The 16,583-nt window shown below is 34.4% G+C and overlaps 1 protein-coding gene across 3 annotated transcripts in view; it reads right to left on the bottom strand.

Moving 5' to 3' along the window:
• Window positions 1-16,583, bottom strand: part of LOC136028785 (uncharacterized) — a 65,643-nt gene that overhangs the window by 30,456 nt on the left and 18,604 nt on the right. For all 3 annotated transcript variants that reach the window (XM_065706690.1, XM_065706688.1, XM_065706689.1), the window contains exons 4-7: window positions 13,006-13,105; window positions 8,990-9,157; window positions 5,706-5,862; window positions 2,356-2,500 (exon numbers count right to left, since the gene is read on the bottom strand). In XM_065706690.1, the coding sequence (XP_065562762.1) occupies window positions 2,356-2,500; window positions 5,706-5,862; window positions 8,990-9,157; window positions 13,006-13,105 (570 nt within the window). The remainder of the gene's footprint in view (window positions 1-2,355; window positions 2,501-5,705; window positions 5,863-8,989; window positions 9,158-13,005; window positions 13,106-16,583) is intronic.

The following is a 16,583-nucleotide window of genomic DNA, read 5'->3' as shown; positions in this document are numbered from 1 at the left end:
TTGACGAAGGGCGAACCCCATCGTACAACCATTACACCGGTCAGATTTTTACTATCCCTATTCATAATGAAATATATCGATGTTTTATGTAAACTTTTTACGAAAATCACCATAGTTTTCTTTTCATTGTAAACTTTTATTTTTAAAGTGAAAGGAAATTTTTTTTACCATTCCTGAATCACTGTCAGATGGCAATTTTTTCTCATTAGGCAGTTTTTTTTTCAAAACTTCTTTTCCAACTTTGATTACTATGGGCTGTGGTTCATCTCTTACTTGCCTATCCGCTAGAGTCCATTCTTTACTATAAAACGAAACAAAAGCTGTTTCGATACGATTACGATCGGGTTATTGTGGTTGCAGCCACTTTCCATGTTTTTCAAAAAATGCATTTTCCTTGTTATTAAAGCTAAGAGACTGTAAACTATTTTTTTTCTTGTCATAATGTACGCATGTTACATCAGAATGTATATGATGATTATGTTTAGTCGGAACCGGTATTTATCTGTTCTTTGTTAAATATCCGTTATATTTCCCTAATTACCAACAGGAAAAAGCCTACAACTTTTTCTTCTTTGGAATAATAAGAGAAGAACCTCAAAGAATCAGGCAGCTATTTAAGTCCAATTTATGCAATGATTTGTTCTTCTAATGTAATAAATATGGTTACAACCTATGATTATGACCTCATTCATAAATCTTGCACATGAAAATGCAGTCTTTTTGTAAATATATTTGATTTTAAACATTCTTTTTACTATAAATGGCGCCAGGTATAGCAATTTCCTTTAAATAAGCCATTAAACAACTCTTTATGATGTTCCAGTGCTAGGCTAGCTGCAGAGAAAAAAATAAAAAGAAATGCCATCGATGCAGAATATCGGGGTTACAGCTACTTCTCTTGTTTTCAAGCCAACAAATTTTCTTTGATGTTCAAGGCAAGGGACGGTAAATTTCCTATATAGGTGTTTCGGACAAGGCGATTCAAGTAGTGCATTTATTGTTTTGATCTGACTCTATTTTTAGAAGTTATGGGGCATTGTAGTTTTTACTATGGGACGTGGCCGTCTCTTACTAGGTTGCTAGCTACCACTGCAACTCTGACACCTATATGAGTCACGTATCTAGTCATTAGTGTTCTCTGTGAAAAAAAGTGAAAAGTCAGTAACTGGTGTGAAACGCGGATGTGTTCGAAGCACGAGCAACACCACAAAATTTCCCAAAGGGGGGAGTACTATCAGGAACTTTTCAACCGCATTTAAACGTATTTCTCACCTCCTTTTTTTATATGTTGTTTAGGGTCATCTTGTTTCCCAGGGTGACATCAGTTCCTATCCCCTCTCCTCCCTGATGGCACCAACGGTGGGTAATGTTCCTGTTAAAATCCTTAAAAGAGTGTAAAGCAAAGCTTTTTCATATAGGCGTTTTTCCAAGTAATTTCAACTTCATTCTAATAAAATTTGTAGGAAATAGCCGAAATGAATAAACTATAAGAACAATTTTGTAACTGCAGAAAAACCATTGATCTATCAAGAATTCATGGGCGGAACAGGGGCCCTTAAACACCCGACTGCGAATGTGTTGATAGAGCCCTATACACCTTTTTCAAAAAAAAAAAGAAGTATAACTTGCCTGACTCAAATAAAAAATAAAATGAATCAGATAAAATCTTGCCTGGCTCAAAATAAAGTGCATTTGGTATTAGTCAGAAGTTTCCAACACAAGGGTCAGTGTTGTCATTTCCTGAAAAATTATATCGCGTTCAAACCCAAAATATACTGAGAAAACTCTTTGTCACAATCGCTTTGAACTGATCCGAGTAAACCATATTTATTATCTATTTATGTTACTTCTAGCGACAGATACATAATTCGAAAACAATTAATAATAGGCACCGTAATAGCACTGCTTAATTAAAGATTAAATGTTACTTTTAAAATGTTATTAAAAGATTAAATGTTAGTTAAAAAGGATATTTTGTATATCACATTGACCTGCCATAACACAAACAAATTTGAAGAAATAAAGACCGAGAATGGGTTGGTCAGCAAAAATACTGAACAACACTGGACAACAAATACTTCAATAAGAAAAATGCCTCTGTTCTTCAGCGTTATCAGAGAAATTAAAAGAAAATGCCAAAAAAACATGGATGAGACAAATGGGATAAACCAAACAGCACGAAAAAAACAAACAAATAAAAACCAAAAATGGAAGAATTAAAAACCAAATAATGCGAAAAAAAAGTTCTATTTAAGACTTGTATTCCTTCACATCTATTTTTGTTTCAATTACTTGAAAACATCCTTGCTTTTACCTTCTTCTAAGATAGATAATTATCCCATTAAAAATCCTTACTTTTTCTTACTTGACGGAATAGACAGAAATGATTCCTCCTTTTTACGTTTTTGGCTCTTAATAGATTCTGTGTCCAGATTACTGTCAGATGCTTCACTATCCGACTGAGAGCGTCCAACTATTTTCCGTATACCTTCCATCATTCCTAAAACAAAAGGGATAAAAATTAAAATAGGAAACGTCTTTTTTTTTTACAGTAAAATTGATCATAAAACCGCAATTAAACCTCCATTTAAAGGTAACCGTACAAAAATAGCGATACTACTTACTTTCAGAATAAATCCCGCGCCTTTTTTCAGTATATTTGCTCCCCCCCCCCCCGAAAAAACATTTAAAACAATGACGTTTATTAAAAATTAACGCTACAAATCGTCTATTAGACATAAAATATATGTTAATTTAAAAAAATGTATGTTTTTAAATACATAGCAGTAGTCAACGAATACAGGAGTTTTCTAATCGGTAGTTCAGATAAGGCTATTCTCCCTTAACACTTTACTCACGGCTAAAGTTTAACCAGGGCTTAACTGAAAGCATTTTAGAGTGCAAAAATGTAACAAAGAGTTTCTTAGCTAAAAGTTTTAACCTAACTGAAAGTCCTTAACTAAAGGTTTTACCTAATTAGATAAATTTTAGTTTATTTAATTTCCCTAATTAGGTAAATATGTTTTATTTACCTAATTAGATAAATCAATTTACTTAGAGAGGTTATTTGATTTTACCTACTTTACCTAATTCTCAGACCACACTGCCTTTCCATTTACAAGGTTAAACAAACTATACGAAAACATCTTATTTTCACCACTGTCTTATTTAAAATATTATAACCATTTTCTATATTTTCATTTATTTAATTTTACAAAAATTTTACTGTTTTGCACTAAAAAAAGTCACTTGATACTTGGGAGTGTTTAATAACTAAATAAATAAGCCCTTTAATCCTCGGGCTATTGCAAGAAAAATTTCAAATCATATTTTATGACAGGGACAATTTTTATCCCCTATCAAAGATTTCTATAATATGTTATATAACATGAATATAACCTAAAAAAGTTTTCTAAAAAATGGACACAGAAAAGTGACATTATTGCAAACAGTTTACTCCTTAAAAGGATATAAGTTTATTTAAATACACAATGGCAGTCAAAGAATATGAAACTTTCAAATCGTTTTTCCATTTCTTTCCAATTACAGAGATAGTTTCCATTCCCTATGAAGATTTGTGGAATAATTATTAACCTAAAAATTTATAAAAATGAATTCAGAATGCAGAAGGAAAACTAAAAATACCGTATACGATGTACCCAATCTTTAAATGATACAATTTTTTTCATAAATACATACTGACGGTCAAATAATTCAGGGATTTTCAAATGTTTTTTTTTCAGATTTTTTTTTTTTTCAACCGCAGGTACACTTTGCTTCCCATATTAAAAAAAAATTGTTCGTAGAGTTGCCCTTTGCTCATGAAAAAGGTGACCATAAAATCAATTTAATACTTAAGATTCCCCCCCCCCCTCCGAAAATTACTTCGTAGGGTGCATATTGAAAGTAAAACAGTTCAAAATAGGAATGAAACCTTTTTATTGACAGTGAATAGATATAAAATTATTTAACTGGATATTTCGAACACATATACAGTGTTCATCATTAGCAGTAAAACTCTTTACTGCTCAGAGTTTTACTGCTGATGATGAACACTGTATATGTGTTCGAAATATCCAGTTAAATAATTTTATATCTATTCACTGTCAATAAAAAGGTTTCATCCCTATTTTGAACTGTTTTACTTTCGTCATGGAAAGGCAGTGTGGTCTTCGAAGTTACCTAGGGTGCATAATTTTCAGGGATGAATATTATTCTTCAGCATTGCTAATAAATATTCAATTTAAAATAAAAAAAACTGGTTAGAGCACACGGCGGACAGTCTTCCCCACATCTAAAACCGCCCTAGATTAAACAGTTTGCAACAACAAACTGTTATGCAAAGAGCAACCCATGCAAACTGAAATTAAAGCTTTAAAAAATGAAGTTTTGTTTACAGAATATACATAAAGACAATATATATTTATGCTACAAAGATTCTTCTACAAGGGAATATACCAGTTATCTTTAAGCCTACTTTATCCATAGTCTAATCATCTACAGATGATTTACAGTTTTCTAAATATAAATAAAGGTGTATTTTCTTTACATAAAAAAAATAAAAATAGTACACATATTGTAATTTCTGAAAATTTATATTCTCAATATGAACAATACTGCAATCTAATCACTAACTGCCATAGAGTTGATATGCTCCCTTTCTAGCAAACACTAAAAACCTCCCAAATATTCTTGATAATTTATCAACAAAAAAAAAAATTATAAAATATTAAGTGCGAAATGATAGCCCGATGCAAAAGGTACATTGTCATATTCCAGTAGAATGAAACATTTCACTATTTTAAAACAATTCCTCTTGAGCTTTTGTTATTTATATTATGGAAAGGCAGTGTGGTCGTTGCCGTTAGTTTGTATATTATTTGACGACAACACAATTTCGGCAATTTGGGTTTGTAAGTAGTCGTTGTGAAATAAACCTTTCATTTATACATTATCGTATGTAAAAGGTATCCAAAATAGCCATGGCCGTTACCCTGTACATATGCACTGAATATATCTATTAGATCTTAGTTGGAAAGAACCAATAGACTCTTTTTCTTTATTTCAATTACTGGAGACGCAACGTGATTTTGCACACAATGTAATTTTTAGTTGTGGTGGGGTCGTCAATCCCAACTGGATTGACGACCATGTCTCAATGGCCCATTACTTCCACACCCCACGTGGCTGGGCTTGCAGTCACACCACTGACCCACAATCCGAGCGAGGACTCGGATCTTGGCAGCACAGGGTTTGAGCCTACATCCCAAAGGACATAGAATTACAAGTCCAGAGTGCTAGGCTCCACTTGGCTAGGGTGGCTCTTGCACAGACTGACTCAAATTTTGACTTATTTAATAAAAACTAAATTAAAGATAATTTTGGACCAAATAAAATTAAAAATTTTTTTTTAAGCAATAGGATAGAAGAAAATTTATCAATAAGATTATATTTTTTTCACATGTCTAGCATATTACCTCTCACAATCACAACTCACAATCAATTAACTTACAATCAATTCACTGAGCTGAGACACAAACACATAATATGAGGTTTCGGGAGGCTTAAGGTTCCAGGGATGTCAGACTCAAAAATCCATTTTTGTACATGTTTAGCATATTATCTTTGTTTGACTCATAGGCTTACTCAATTCCCTAGGCTGAGACACCAGCATTTAATAACTATACATGTAAATACATATTTACTTGAGAAGGATCCACTTCGTCTTTTCTTCTTTCCAGTTGATAAATTTTCTCGGCTTCGTCCACGACGTTCAGCTTTTGCACTAAAACGCTGAGGAAAGATAATTGGCAAAATACAATCCGGTAGATTCCCCAAAACGGCACTATTCTTTATTAAAAGCTGTAAATAAGATAGATTGTATATATGCCGTGGATGTCCGTATTCATGGTTCTTAGATTGACTTAAGAAATTCATGAACAAATGAAGAGATTACAAACTACCAGTTTAAAAGCATCCCGTAATGACTCAATAATTTTGACGTTTTAAAAATAATCAGAAATGTTTGAAATCTTAAAGAGTTGCGTTAATACGGCTGGTTAGGGATGGAACGTCAAAAACTGTCAATTTACACATCTATCCATACGAAAATTTTACAAATGATAAAGCTCTGTAATTGGTTGGCCAAGCAGCTAAAAGAAGTTTGTGACCTTAAACCACAAACAAGGGAAAATGAAAGAGAAGAAACTCAAGTAAGTATAAAAAAAGAAAAGAAAACAGCTACACAGCAAACTTACAGCAAAAACAAAAAGATTAAACAGTTCGGTAATGTGTACATCTGTAAGTTCTTGGGCCGAGAAGACCCCAATACGAACCGCCCAACAACTGTCCGCAGCACCAAGCCTCCAGAGGCCAACACAACCACACACGCTTCTCCTCCATCGCAATGTATTCAAAACCTCCCTCTTTACACCCTCCCAGGAAGTTCCTAATTCCCTTAAATCTTTCTTTATGACATTCTAATCTTGGTTTTTTCTTCTTCACTTATTCCTAGCCTTAGCGACTTAATCTTCTTAAGACAGTCCAAATATGGATAAATCCTTTTATTAGACAGTGAAAACAATGACATAAAATCTGGGCATTTCGATCACATGCACAGTGACCGTCATCAGCAGATAAACTCTACTGCTATTAATTATATCTACTACTACTACTAATGATTCAACACAGCACCAAACTGCCTGAGGCTAACATAGCCACCCATGCTCCTCCTCCATCCGAAACTATTCAAAGCCTCCCTCTTTACACCCTGCCAGGAAGTTCCCATTTCCCTTAAATATTTCTTTATGACATCCTCCCACCCAAATCACGGACGACCTCGTTTCCGTTTAGCACTAGACGGTTGGCCGCAAAGGACAATCTTCGGCAATCTCTCATTTTTCCTCCGCAGAACGTGTCCTAGCCATCAACCTTTCTCTCATTATAGCCCTAGAAAGTGGAGTTGAACCACACTTTTCAAAAAACCACCTGTTTGAAATCCGGCCAGTCAGTCGGGTACCCAGAATTCGGGGAACAATTCGCAGGCAATTTCTCTGAAGTACATCTAGCAAATCTACATCCGTTTTTCGGAGCGCCCATGCTTCAGAACCATATTTGATCACTGCCATCACTCTACCTTCCAATATTCTAATCTTGATTTGCAGACTTATCTTCCTATTCTTCCAAACTTTTTTAAACTGTGAAAAAACACCTTAGGCCTTGGCTATTCTACTTTTAACATCTTCAATGCTCCCACCGTCTTTACTAATAATACTACAAAGCAAAATGAAGCTGTCTTTCTTTCTTCTTCACTTATTCCTAGCCTTAGCGACTTAGTCTTCTTAAAACTAATTTTCAAACCTAGTCTAGCATCCTGCACTCACAAAACCTCTAAAAATTCCTTCATTTTGCTCACACTTTCATCTAATATGCTTAAATCATCAGCATAATCTAAGTCCGGGAAAGTTTTTCCTCCCCATTTGATTCCGTGTTTTCTCGTTGCCTTTCCTGTGCTCCTTAAGACAAAGTCCATGAAAATGACTCATATAAAGGGGGAAGGAACAAAACCCTGATTAACTCCAGATTAATACAAAGCCAGCTGCTAGCCTCGTTTCCTGCCTTAACCACAGCAGTGTGATTCTCGTACACAAATCATTTTAATGTATTTTTCTGGTATACCACACAAGGATAAGACCATCGCTAAAGTTCTTCTATCAACAGAAACGAATACTTGATCAAAATCTATAAAAGTGAGGACCAAAGGTGATTGACAACTCAGGCACTTCTCAATTACTAACTTAATAATGAAAATTTGGGTGACACATACTTTCTAAAACCGCACTGTTCTTCTCTTATCACTTTGTCTACAAAATGTTCAGGCTGGGAGATGGGTCTTCCATACATGACCCTACAAACCCTTTTTCAATCCGTTTAAGCTTATACCTACAAGCTCTTGGGTCAAAGGAACCCAATGCACAAGAAAACTGAAAACAAATATTGGTTCACCCAAAAATAGCACTGAAAATCTTTTCCAAACGGCTTGGAGCTTCCACCTGTAGGTCTTTCGACCAAAAGAAACTTAAGTAGAAAAAAAAAGTTTAAGGCTCAGAACAAGGGCTCCCTGAAAATGGTGTCCAAAAATAGATCGAAACCTTATCTTTTGATCAGCCTTAACCATAAGGATCATCCCCTTAGCTCGTTCTTGGACCAAAGAGGCTTCAAGTTTGTGTTGGGTCTGAAGATAGAATAGAATAGAATCGGTTTTATTTGCAAAATCTCTCGTAGTCATAAAACTAAATGGCGCTTGTGTTTACAAAAAAAGGACTAAATCAAACGACAAAAAAATCAGAAGACAAATAGGATAATAAGATGGTTTTAAGACGCCCTAAAAACGGCTAGATCACACTAGGAAACAGAACAAAAGACATTCCTTATAAGTTTCCATCAGCAACATCACTTAAGGTTACAAAAATGTTGAAGTCAGAGAAATAAGGTAAATCCATTATTCAAAATCCATGTTTTGTATCTACATTTTTGTACTTAAAATAATGTTTGGAATAAAAACACAAAATTAAATTTGCATAAAATATTATACCCTAAATCATTAATAATTATTATACCCTAGATCATTAATAAGCCCAAAATATTATGTTCTTCATAACTCAATCTAACTTTTTTTTAGACAACCTGTCTTTTTAGCTAAGCCCTACTCTGAACAAAGTTTCGGTTTAACAAAGCCATGGGTAGATGTTACTTCTTATTTTCAAACAATGTCTCTTTTTTCACTGTCAGATGCTAAAAAAAAAAAAAAAAAAAAAAAAAAAAAAAAAAAAAAAAAAAACTTTTGGCTGTTTTGGGGTATTTTTACAGTCGAATGCCCATTAAACAATGTCACTTTTTTCACTCGCCTGTAAAGTCTGTTTCTTTTAACTTATGTGTTTATATTATTGTGCCGTAAAAAGTGACCTTAGAGAAATGGGATATAGCCTACCTCGATAACATCCTTATGAGTAAGAAGTCTAGGGTTTTGAGCGTTAAGATTTCTTCTTTGTGATTTTGAAATTTCCGGCAATGGCATGAGGGAGGGTACCATGATGATAGCCAAGTTAGAAACGTTCATCATATTGATACTGCTTGACGCAGCAACCACGTCTAACACCTAAAAGATAATATTAATAAATTAACAACTTTTAAAGAGTTACCGAAAGAACTGCTCTGTGTTTTGATAGCTTTAGTCATACCCCATTCACTTGGTTATAATAATCACCATGCCCTAAACTGAATAAACTGGTTAAAGAGACATAGGGTGACTTATTTTGCAGCAGAAGTGGGGGGGAATAAGAAGGGTTATTTGCTAGGTATGAGAGGCGGGTTACCTTTTCGTCAAATAAGGAAGTAAACAGGTCAGGTTAGGCAAAAAAATGGCCCTTACTTTTCCCAATGCGCGGGGGTATTGGGGGAAAACCTTTTTGCATTTTTATGGGAATGTAAAGAATAGTATATTTAAAGATATAAATTTTTGGGGAAATAATAAGATTGAAGACATTTTAGTAAATGGGACTGAACCATAGAGCTCTTTTCCTGAATATCTATGATGAACTGTATCTGTGTGTACATGTGTTTGATATTGTATCACAGCCTATGTTGCATTTTAGAAAAATAAATTACTATTAAGAAAAAAGTACTATTTAGAAAACTACATCCAGAAATCTGTAAACAATGAGTAAGGTCAGGTTACACACATTCAGTATAGATAACCCTAAGTCAAGAGCTCCTTAGTGAAAATATTTGAATTATCAAAAAAAACCTACATAATAGAAGCAAAAGAATAAAAGAAAAATTATTCAAAAACATTTTCGAAAGTTAATCATGCAGTGCATAAGCGTTTCTCGTGTTTGCTTGAAAAAAATTTGCCGTCACGTTTATGTCAGAGACATGTGATTCCAGTTGGAAAGTGGGCTATTATTAAAGGTATTAAGGGTTTAAAATCAGAATCTTTGGATATTGATGGGATTAGTGTTTTGAATCTTGTTCCAAATTCTTTTGAACTGGTATCTCATCTCCAACTGCTTTTTCAAATGTGTTTGAGTAGTTCGTGTGTGCCCGATTCGTTCCTATGCGGTAGCGTTACGTCACTTCTAAAAAAAGGAAAAGATCCGGTTTCTTGTAGTTCTTATAGGCCGATAACGGGAGCTTGTACTCTTAGCAAGCTTTTTGAACACCTCCTACTACCTTATATCACTAAGCTTGCTCTAAATGATGATAATCAATTTAGTTTTAGATCTGGGCTAGGCTGTCAGCATGCTCACCGTGCTTTGACTTCTTTATTAAAAGATGCCCATCGCACTCGTCGCGTACTTCATTTCGCAACCCTAAACTTGTCTAAAGCATTTGACAGTATTTGTCATACTCAAGCATGGACAGCATTATGCAAGAGAGGAGTAAATCCGTCGGTAATTCACGTGCTTCGTTTTTGGTACTCCCATTCTTACCTTCGCCTTAAGTCATTAGATAATTCTTATTTTGGTCATATCCCTGTTCGTTGCGGTGTAAGACAAGGGGGAGTTCTTTCGCCGTATATTTTTAATGCTTGTATTGAAAATGTATTATCAAAAACATCGACTACGTGTCTACTAGGACCATCTGATATCTCATATCTGGCTTATGCGGATGACCTTCTTCTGATTAGTCAAACTGAGTCTGGTCTTGCCCGTTCAGTGGAGTCAGTTACTTCTGCTTTCCGCGATATCGGCCTGTACCTAAATATTGACAAGTGCGATTTTCTTGTTTTCAACGGTAATAATTGTTCACAATCACTATACTGCGATGGTTTTAGTATTCCTCGTGTTAAATCGTTTCGTTGGCTTGGTATAACAGTATGCGATTCTATGAATGCTCTCCGGTCTCGTGCTGTCAAAGATATTAGTGATAAGCTGAGGCTCGGTTACTCTAAGATTGTAGCAAATCGTGGACACTATAAGAGAAGAGCACTAACTCGGCTTTACTCAAATTTTTGGGATCATTCTGTGCTCTTCTGTTCTGGTATTAGGCCACTTCTGTTGACTGGTGATCTAAAACATATTCGCATAAATTATTACCGGTACTGCAAATTTCTTTTATATCTACCTCGTTCTTACCGGAATACAAAACTGGTTAAAAAGTATTGTGCGACAGATATTAGTGGTGCTTTCGAAAAATTATCTGCGAAGCTAGCTATTGAAGCGCTTTATAGGCTAGGATGTTTTCATCGCCTTATCCGTCTTTTTTCTGTATGTGATTAAATTTGTTTCTTTTGTATTACTTTTGCTGTTTTTCTTTTGTATTTTACTCCACTTAACCTCTGTTTTGTGAAGTGGGTGATAAATAAATTATTATTTATATATATACAATATATTTTATATATATCTATATATATATAAAAATAAGTTGTTTGTGTGTTATGTCTGTTACACTATGTCTGTTACGCCAGATTATATCTTCTCTATATATATAAAAATAAGTTGTATGTATTTTTGTTTTGAGGGTTTGCATATGACGTCTGAAAAATAAAGAGGAAAAAGAAAACAAACTAAAATGTAAAAACTGGGAATTGCATAAATATTTCGAAATATTTTGACAATAGGTTAAAGTAATTCGAAAATTGTTGAGCTTTAGCATGCTTGGCACGTGAAGAGATTTTTCCAACTGTCAATGTTAGAATGAACATTGACCGACAGACCGACAGAATTTGCGATTGCTATATGTCACTTGGTTAATACCAAGTGCCATAAAAAGGTAAAAAACTAAAAAGAAGAAAAAAGCTAGTATCTATCTAAAAATAAGTTGTTTTGTGTGTGTCTGTTGACTGACGTCATGTTTGTGTGTCGACTGATGTCATGTTTGTCGACTGACGTCATTATAAGGATTGAGGATTATGCCGTCATGAAGTTGTTTGTCGACTGACGTCATGTTTGTCGACTTACGAAATTACAGACGAAATGTAGATGACGACCGGGACACTAAAAGAGAAATTACTGACTGGGACACCGGGACACAAATAACGACCGGGACACAGGGAATATAAATGACGACCGGGACACAGGGACACAACTACAACGGGGACACCGGGGAGCACAGGGGGGATACATAAATGACGACCGGGACACAGGGAATGTTCGATTAGCAATCACCATCAATAAAGCTCAAGGGCAATCATTAGAATAATGAGGTATAGATCTGAATACGGATTGTTTTTCCCATGGACAATTATATGTTGCATGTGCAAGAGTCGGTAAACCTGACAATTTATTTATATGTACAGACAATGGGACAGCGAAGAATGTTGTATATTCGCAAGTTTTACATATGTAGGTTACACAGGTACACTACTACAATGGCGCATAACAACTTATGCGCGTGGGGGGGGGCTTGGGGGGCGCGAAGTGCCCCTATCAACTAGGTGTTGGGGTGGCGCGAAGCGCCACCCCAACAGCTAATAATATTATACATATAACGTTATAATATACTATAAGTTATAACGATTATAAGTTACAATATAACAAGATATAATATTTGTAAGAAGCCGTGAGTTGAAAGTACATTCTTGAACCTTTGCAACCAAGGCCATATTTTGCTTATTTTATTCTGTTCCTCACTGTTCAACTTTGGTGAAAAAGAATATAAAAAATAAAATAGGTTAAATCAGTGCAGCAGTAATATATTCGGTAAGTAAATAACTTATTTTAGGTCAGAAACAGATTTTACTCTCTTAGTTTAAATTAAGCTGATTTGACGAAACTGCGAGGGAAAATTGTGAGAATACTTAGTTGCAAGTATGATCTATAGGCGCAATAAAAAAGAAAAAACTAATGAAAAGAATAGACATGTCAGCAGGAAACAAAGACTGAGAAAATATAATTTTCTATATCAGCTTCTAAATCAGTTTCTAAATGAAAACCATACTGGGCTGAAAGCAGGTCTCAATTAACAACAATTTTAAAGTAGCCATTTATATTAAAAGTAAAATACCTGGCAAATGTAACACAAGGTGGCAAGTGCAGTCAAATTTGAGATCATCAGACAGCTCAATTGCAGCGCTTCAACTTTCTTCTCTTTCAGCTGAGAACAACTAAAAAACAATCATCTCATTAGAGTCATTCAGTGAAGATAATATGAAGTTCACTAAAAATATTTTATATTATAAAACACATGTTTTAATATTCATTAGTTGCTACGCAAAAAAAGGCCAATTGCCATAAAGTATCCATGATATCAGATATAACTTTTATCTCAGATATTGTAAATTTTTACTTTATCTCCCCCCTTGGTATAGCAATGGTAAGATAATTCATAAGTTCGATGTCCCTGATATAAGTGCAAAGTTGGCCTTCCTGCATGGAAGGTTGTCGGAATTAGCTTTTTATCGTTTATCGCCTTATCATCCTTTGGTCCGTCTATTCGGTTAATCTCGTTGTAGCGTAGTGTTTTTTCTATTTGCAGTGTATTTCATTTTCTTTTTTTTTTGTGTTACTCCACAAGTGCCATAACTTGTTATGATGTGGGTTATAAATAAATTATTATTATTGTTCTTATTATTATATCACAGGCGTACCATAAAGGTAGCCTATGGGCTTTTCGAAGCAAAGACTGGAAACGGGCTCAACCACACTAGGAGATTTAGGATTCTGCTCTGAGATATCTGATGACATCTACAGCATTTTAGGCACCGGGATTGAGATTCCCCCCCCCCTTTCCCAAAGAAAGTCTAAACTTTAATCGCAATCAGGAAATGAATAATGCATAACAAACACTTTCTCAGAGTTTCAGGCAAAGATTGTAAATAAAAATTTCAATTTAGAACAAACTTTAAAAATCTCTTTCCCAATCCCTGTGTTGTAAAGCAAACTGTTAAAAAAAAACAAAAAAAACATTGGTGATATATATTAAGGACAACGTCAGATAAACTTTTTCTAAAAGGAAAAATAAAAATAGGAAATTTATATAAAGTTTATCAAACAGTTTGTGGTAACAAACTGTAAGTAAGGAGCGACTCAGTACAATAGTAACCGAAACTCTAAAAACGGAACTTTGATAAAAGTAGGTATATAAAAAGAATCGGCTTTTAATGCTGATTCCAAATATATATATATATATATATATATATATATACGTTAAACGATTCCCCCAAGACGTTAAGCGTTCTTGATGAAAATCAAGCCATCAGATTCAGCACATGAGAGGACCCCACTGTATAGATTTCCAGCTCCTAGCTACAAAATGTTCTACTTAGTATTTTTTTTTTTTTTTTTTGCATGATGAAAGATCACAGCTGTATGCCTATTCTGTTTTTCCAGGGGTGATCGTGTCGAGCCAATGGTCCAAGAAGATCAGGAGATGGCTGATTCGAACTGAAATCAGAAGTTCAAATGCACTCTTTAAGTCACTAAAAATATTGGAGGGTAACTAGCCCCCCTCCTACAGCCCTTCTTTCCCCAAAGACATCTGATAAAAATTTTGAGATAACCATTTGATTGTGCATAGTTGAAAAGCCTCATACCTATGCCTGTGGGGATGACATAAACTCCTGTTCTTCCTAGTACTTTTTTAAGTGACGATAAATATTGGAGGGTAACTAGCTCCCCTTTACCCAAAGACATCTGATAGAAATTTTGAGATAGCCATTCGATTCAGCATAGTTGAAAAGTCCAATACCTATACCTTTGGGATAACATAAGACCCCATTCTCCCTAGGGGAAGATCTGTAAGTTACGCAATATGCACATTGTTCACCTATAGTATTTGTTATTTGCTTTTGCGCTACAGTTTGACTGTTTGTCATATTTCTTTAAGAAATATTGCTCAAACACAAGGGTCGCTGAATTTGAATGATAAATATTTTTGAGGTAAGTTTAAGACTTTAGCAGAAAGAATGAGGCTTGAAAAAGGGGCGGTTCCAATCATATATAGATTAACTTCTGTTCATTTTAAGTTTTAACGTTGCTCATTATTTTCATCTGAAAAAAAAAAACATTTTTGTTTTATTTTAGTAAAACTTATTTGAATCGTTAATTGTTAAAAGAGGAAATATCGTGTTTCTAATTAAGTGCCAGAGGGGAATAACGATTCAAGAAAAAAAAGGTGAATTATTGTACTATCAACATATGTAAAAGTACACTCGAGGTGTGGGTTGCGGTTCTCAATGTAAACTATGAAAGTATAGTTTAATTTCTTTTTGTGGGGAAAATCCTGATTTCTAAAACAAACAACGAAAACCAAAATAAAGTTACTCAAAAAGGCCCAAAAATACCAATGATTATACTACAAAAATTAACTAATCAAAGTAGTGATTAGATTAAGACTTAAAGCTAGACTTAATTGGACAGCAAAACAATTCTTATCTTTTATCTAGGATATTATGATACCCTTTCTTGTAGCTTTCCTTTTTTCAAATAGACCAATCTTCATTATATTGTTCAAAGATCAATAACAAGAGTTCAAAGCTAGACTTAATTGGACAGCAAAACAATTCTTTTCTTTTATCTAGGAAATTATAATACCCTTTCTTGTAGCTTTCTTTTTTTCATATAGACCTATGTTCATTATACTGTTCAAAGATCAATAGCAAGAGTTCCCATCCGGTGGGTTGAGACTCCCGAAGGGAGCTTACCTTGCTTTTTGGAGCTTGCCAGTGAACTGTCCTTAACTGAGAAGAATTATTATAAAAAAGATTTGCTATGCTGTCGTGAATGTCAAGGTCTACGTTGATTATGATAAATCATCTGTCGTGTTGTATTTGCTTATGTTGCCTTCAATTCACGTGGAAGACCATGAAAGACGAAGATAAGAAAAAAAGTCGGAAGTTCAGTTGTGGGTACTAGCAAGCGTGATGCCGAACATATTGTTTAACTTTTTTTATAAACTGCACGGTGGCAACGGAAGGGGCGGAAAAAACGACCACCTTTCTATTGTTTGCCGTCCAGATGTGCGGGACGATGAAGGTTTACGTAAGAAGAAAAAGAAGAAGAACAGTCAAACGTATATTTCATCTGTATCACAACAAGGCATCATTGAAAAAGGGAAAGAACTTAAACCATAATAATTTTTAAAAGGAAGACGCCTGAAGTCAAAAGGAGTGAAAATCAAAACAATATGTACAACAGCTACTCCATGTAAAAACCAAAAAGTATATTCACCTTTCCTCTGAAAATACCTTGTATCTGTTTAATTTTCGACAAAGGTGAAAATTAGTGATCTCTGTATTATTTTCGAAATAGAAAAAGAGATGAAGATACAGAATTTCATGCGTAGATTTTCCAGATTTCTTGTCATTTTCTACAGGGCATTGACGCTAAATTTTAGTACAAAACTATCTTTAATTTATCACATGTTTGATTGGGAAAAAACAAATTTTCATGAAAATTGCAATCTTTACATGCATCAAGGTTACTGATGTAAAGATCCTTTAGAAAGTTTTATACTTGATGAAGGATCAGAAAACCCACCACATCGAAACTTGTGAATAAGGAACAGGACAGGTCATGCTTTAAAAACTACTAAGGGGAAGGCAAATGGGGTCAACCTTAAAATTACTTTAAATATGCTATGCA

Source organism: Artemia franciscana, chromosome 7 (assembly GCF_032884065.1).
Source record: "Artemia franciscana chromosome 7, ASM3288406v1, whole genome shotgun sequence".
NCBI lineage: Eukaryota > Metazoa > Arthropoda > Branchiopoda > Anostraca > Artemiidae > Artemia > Artemia franciscana.
Note: the sequence above shows the minus strand (reverse complement) of the source record. Positions and strands in the feature narration are given on the sequence as shown.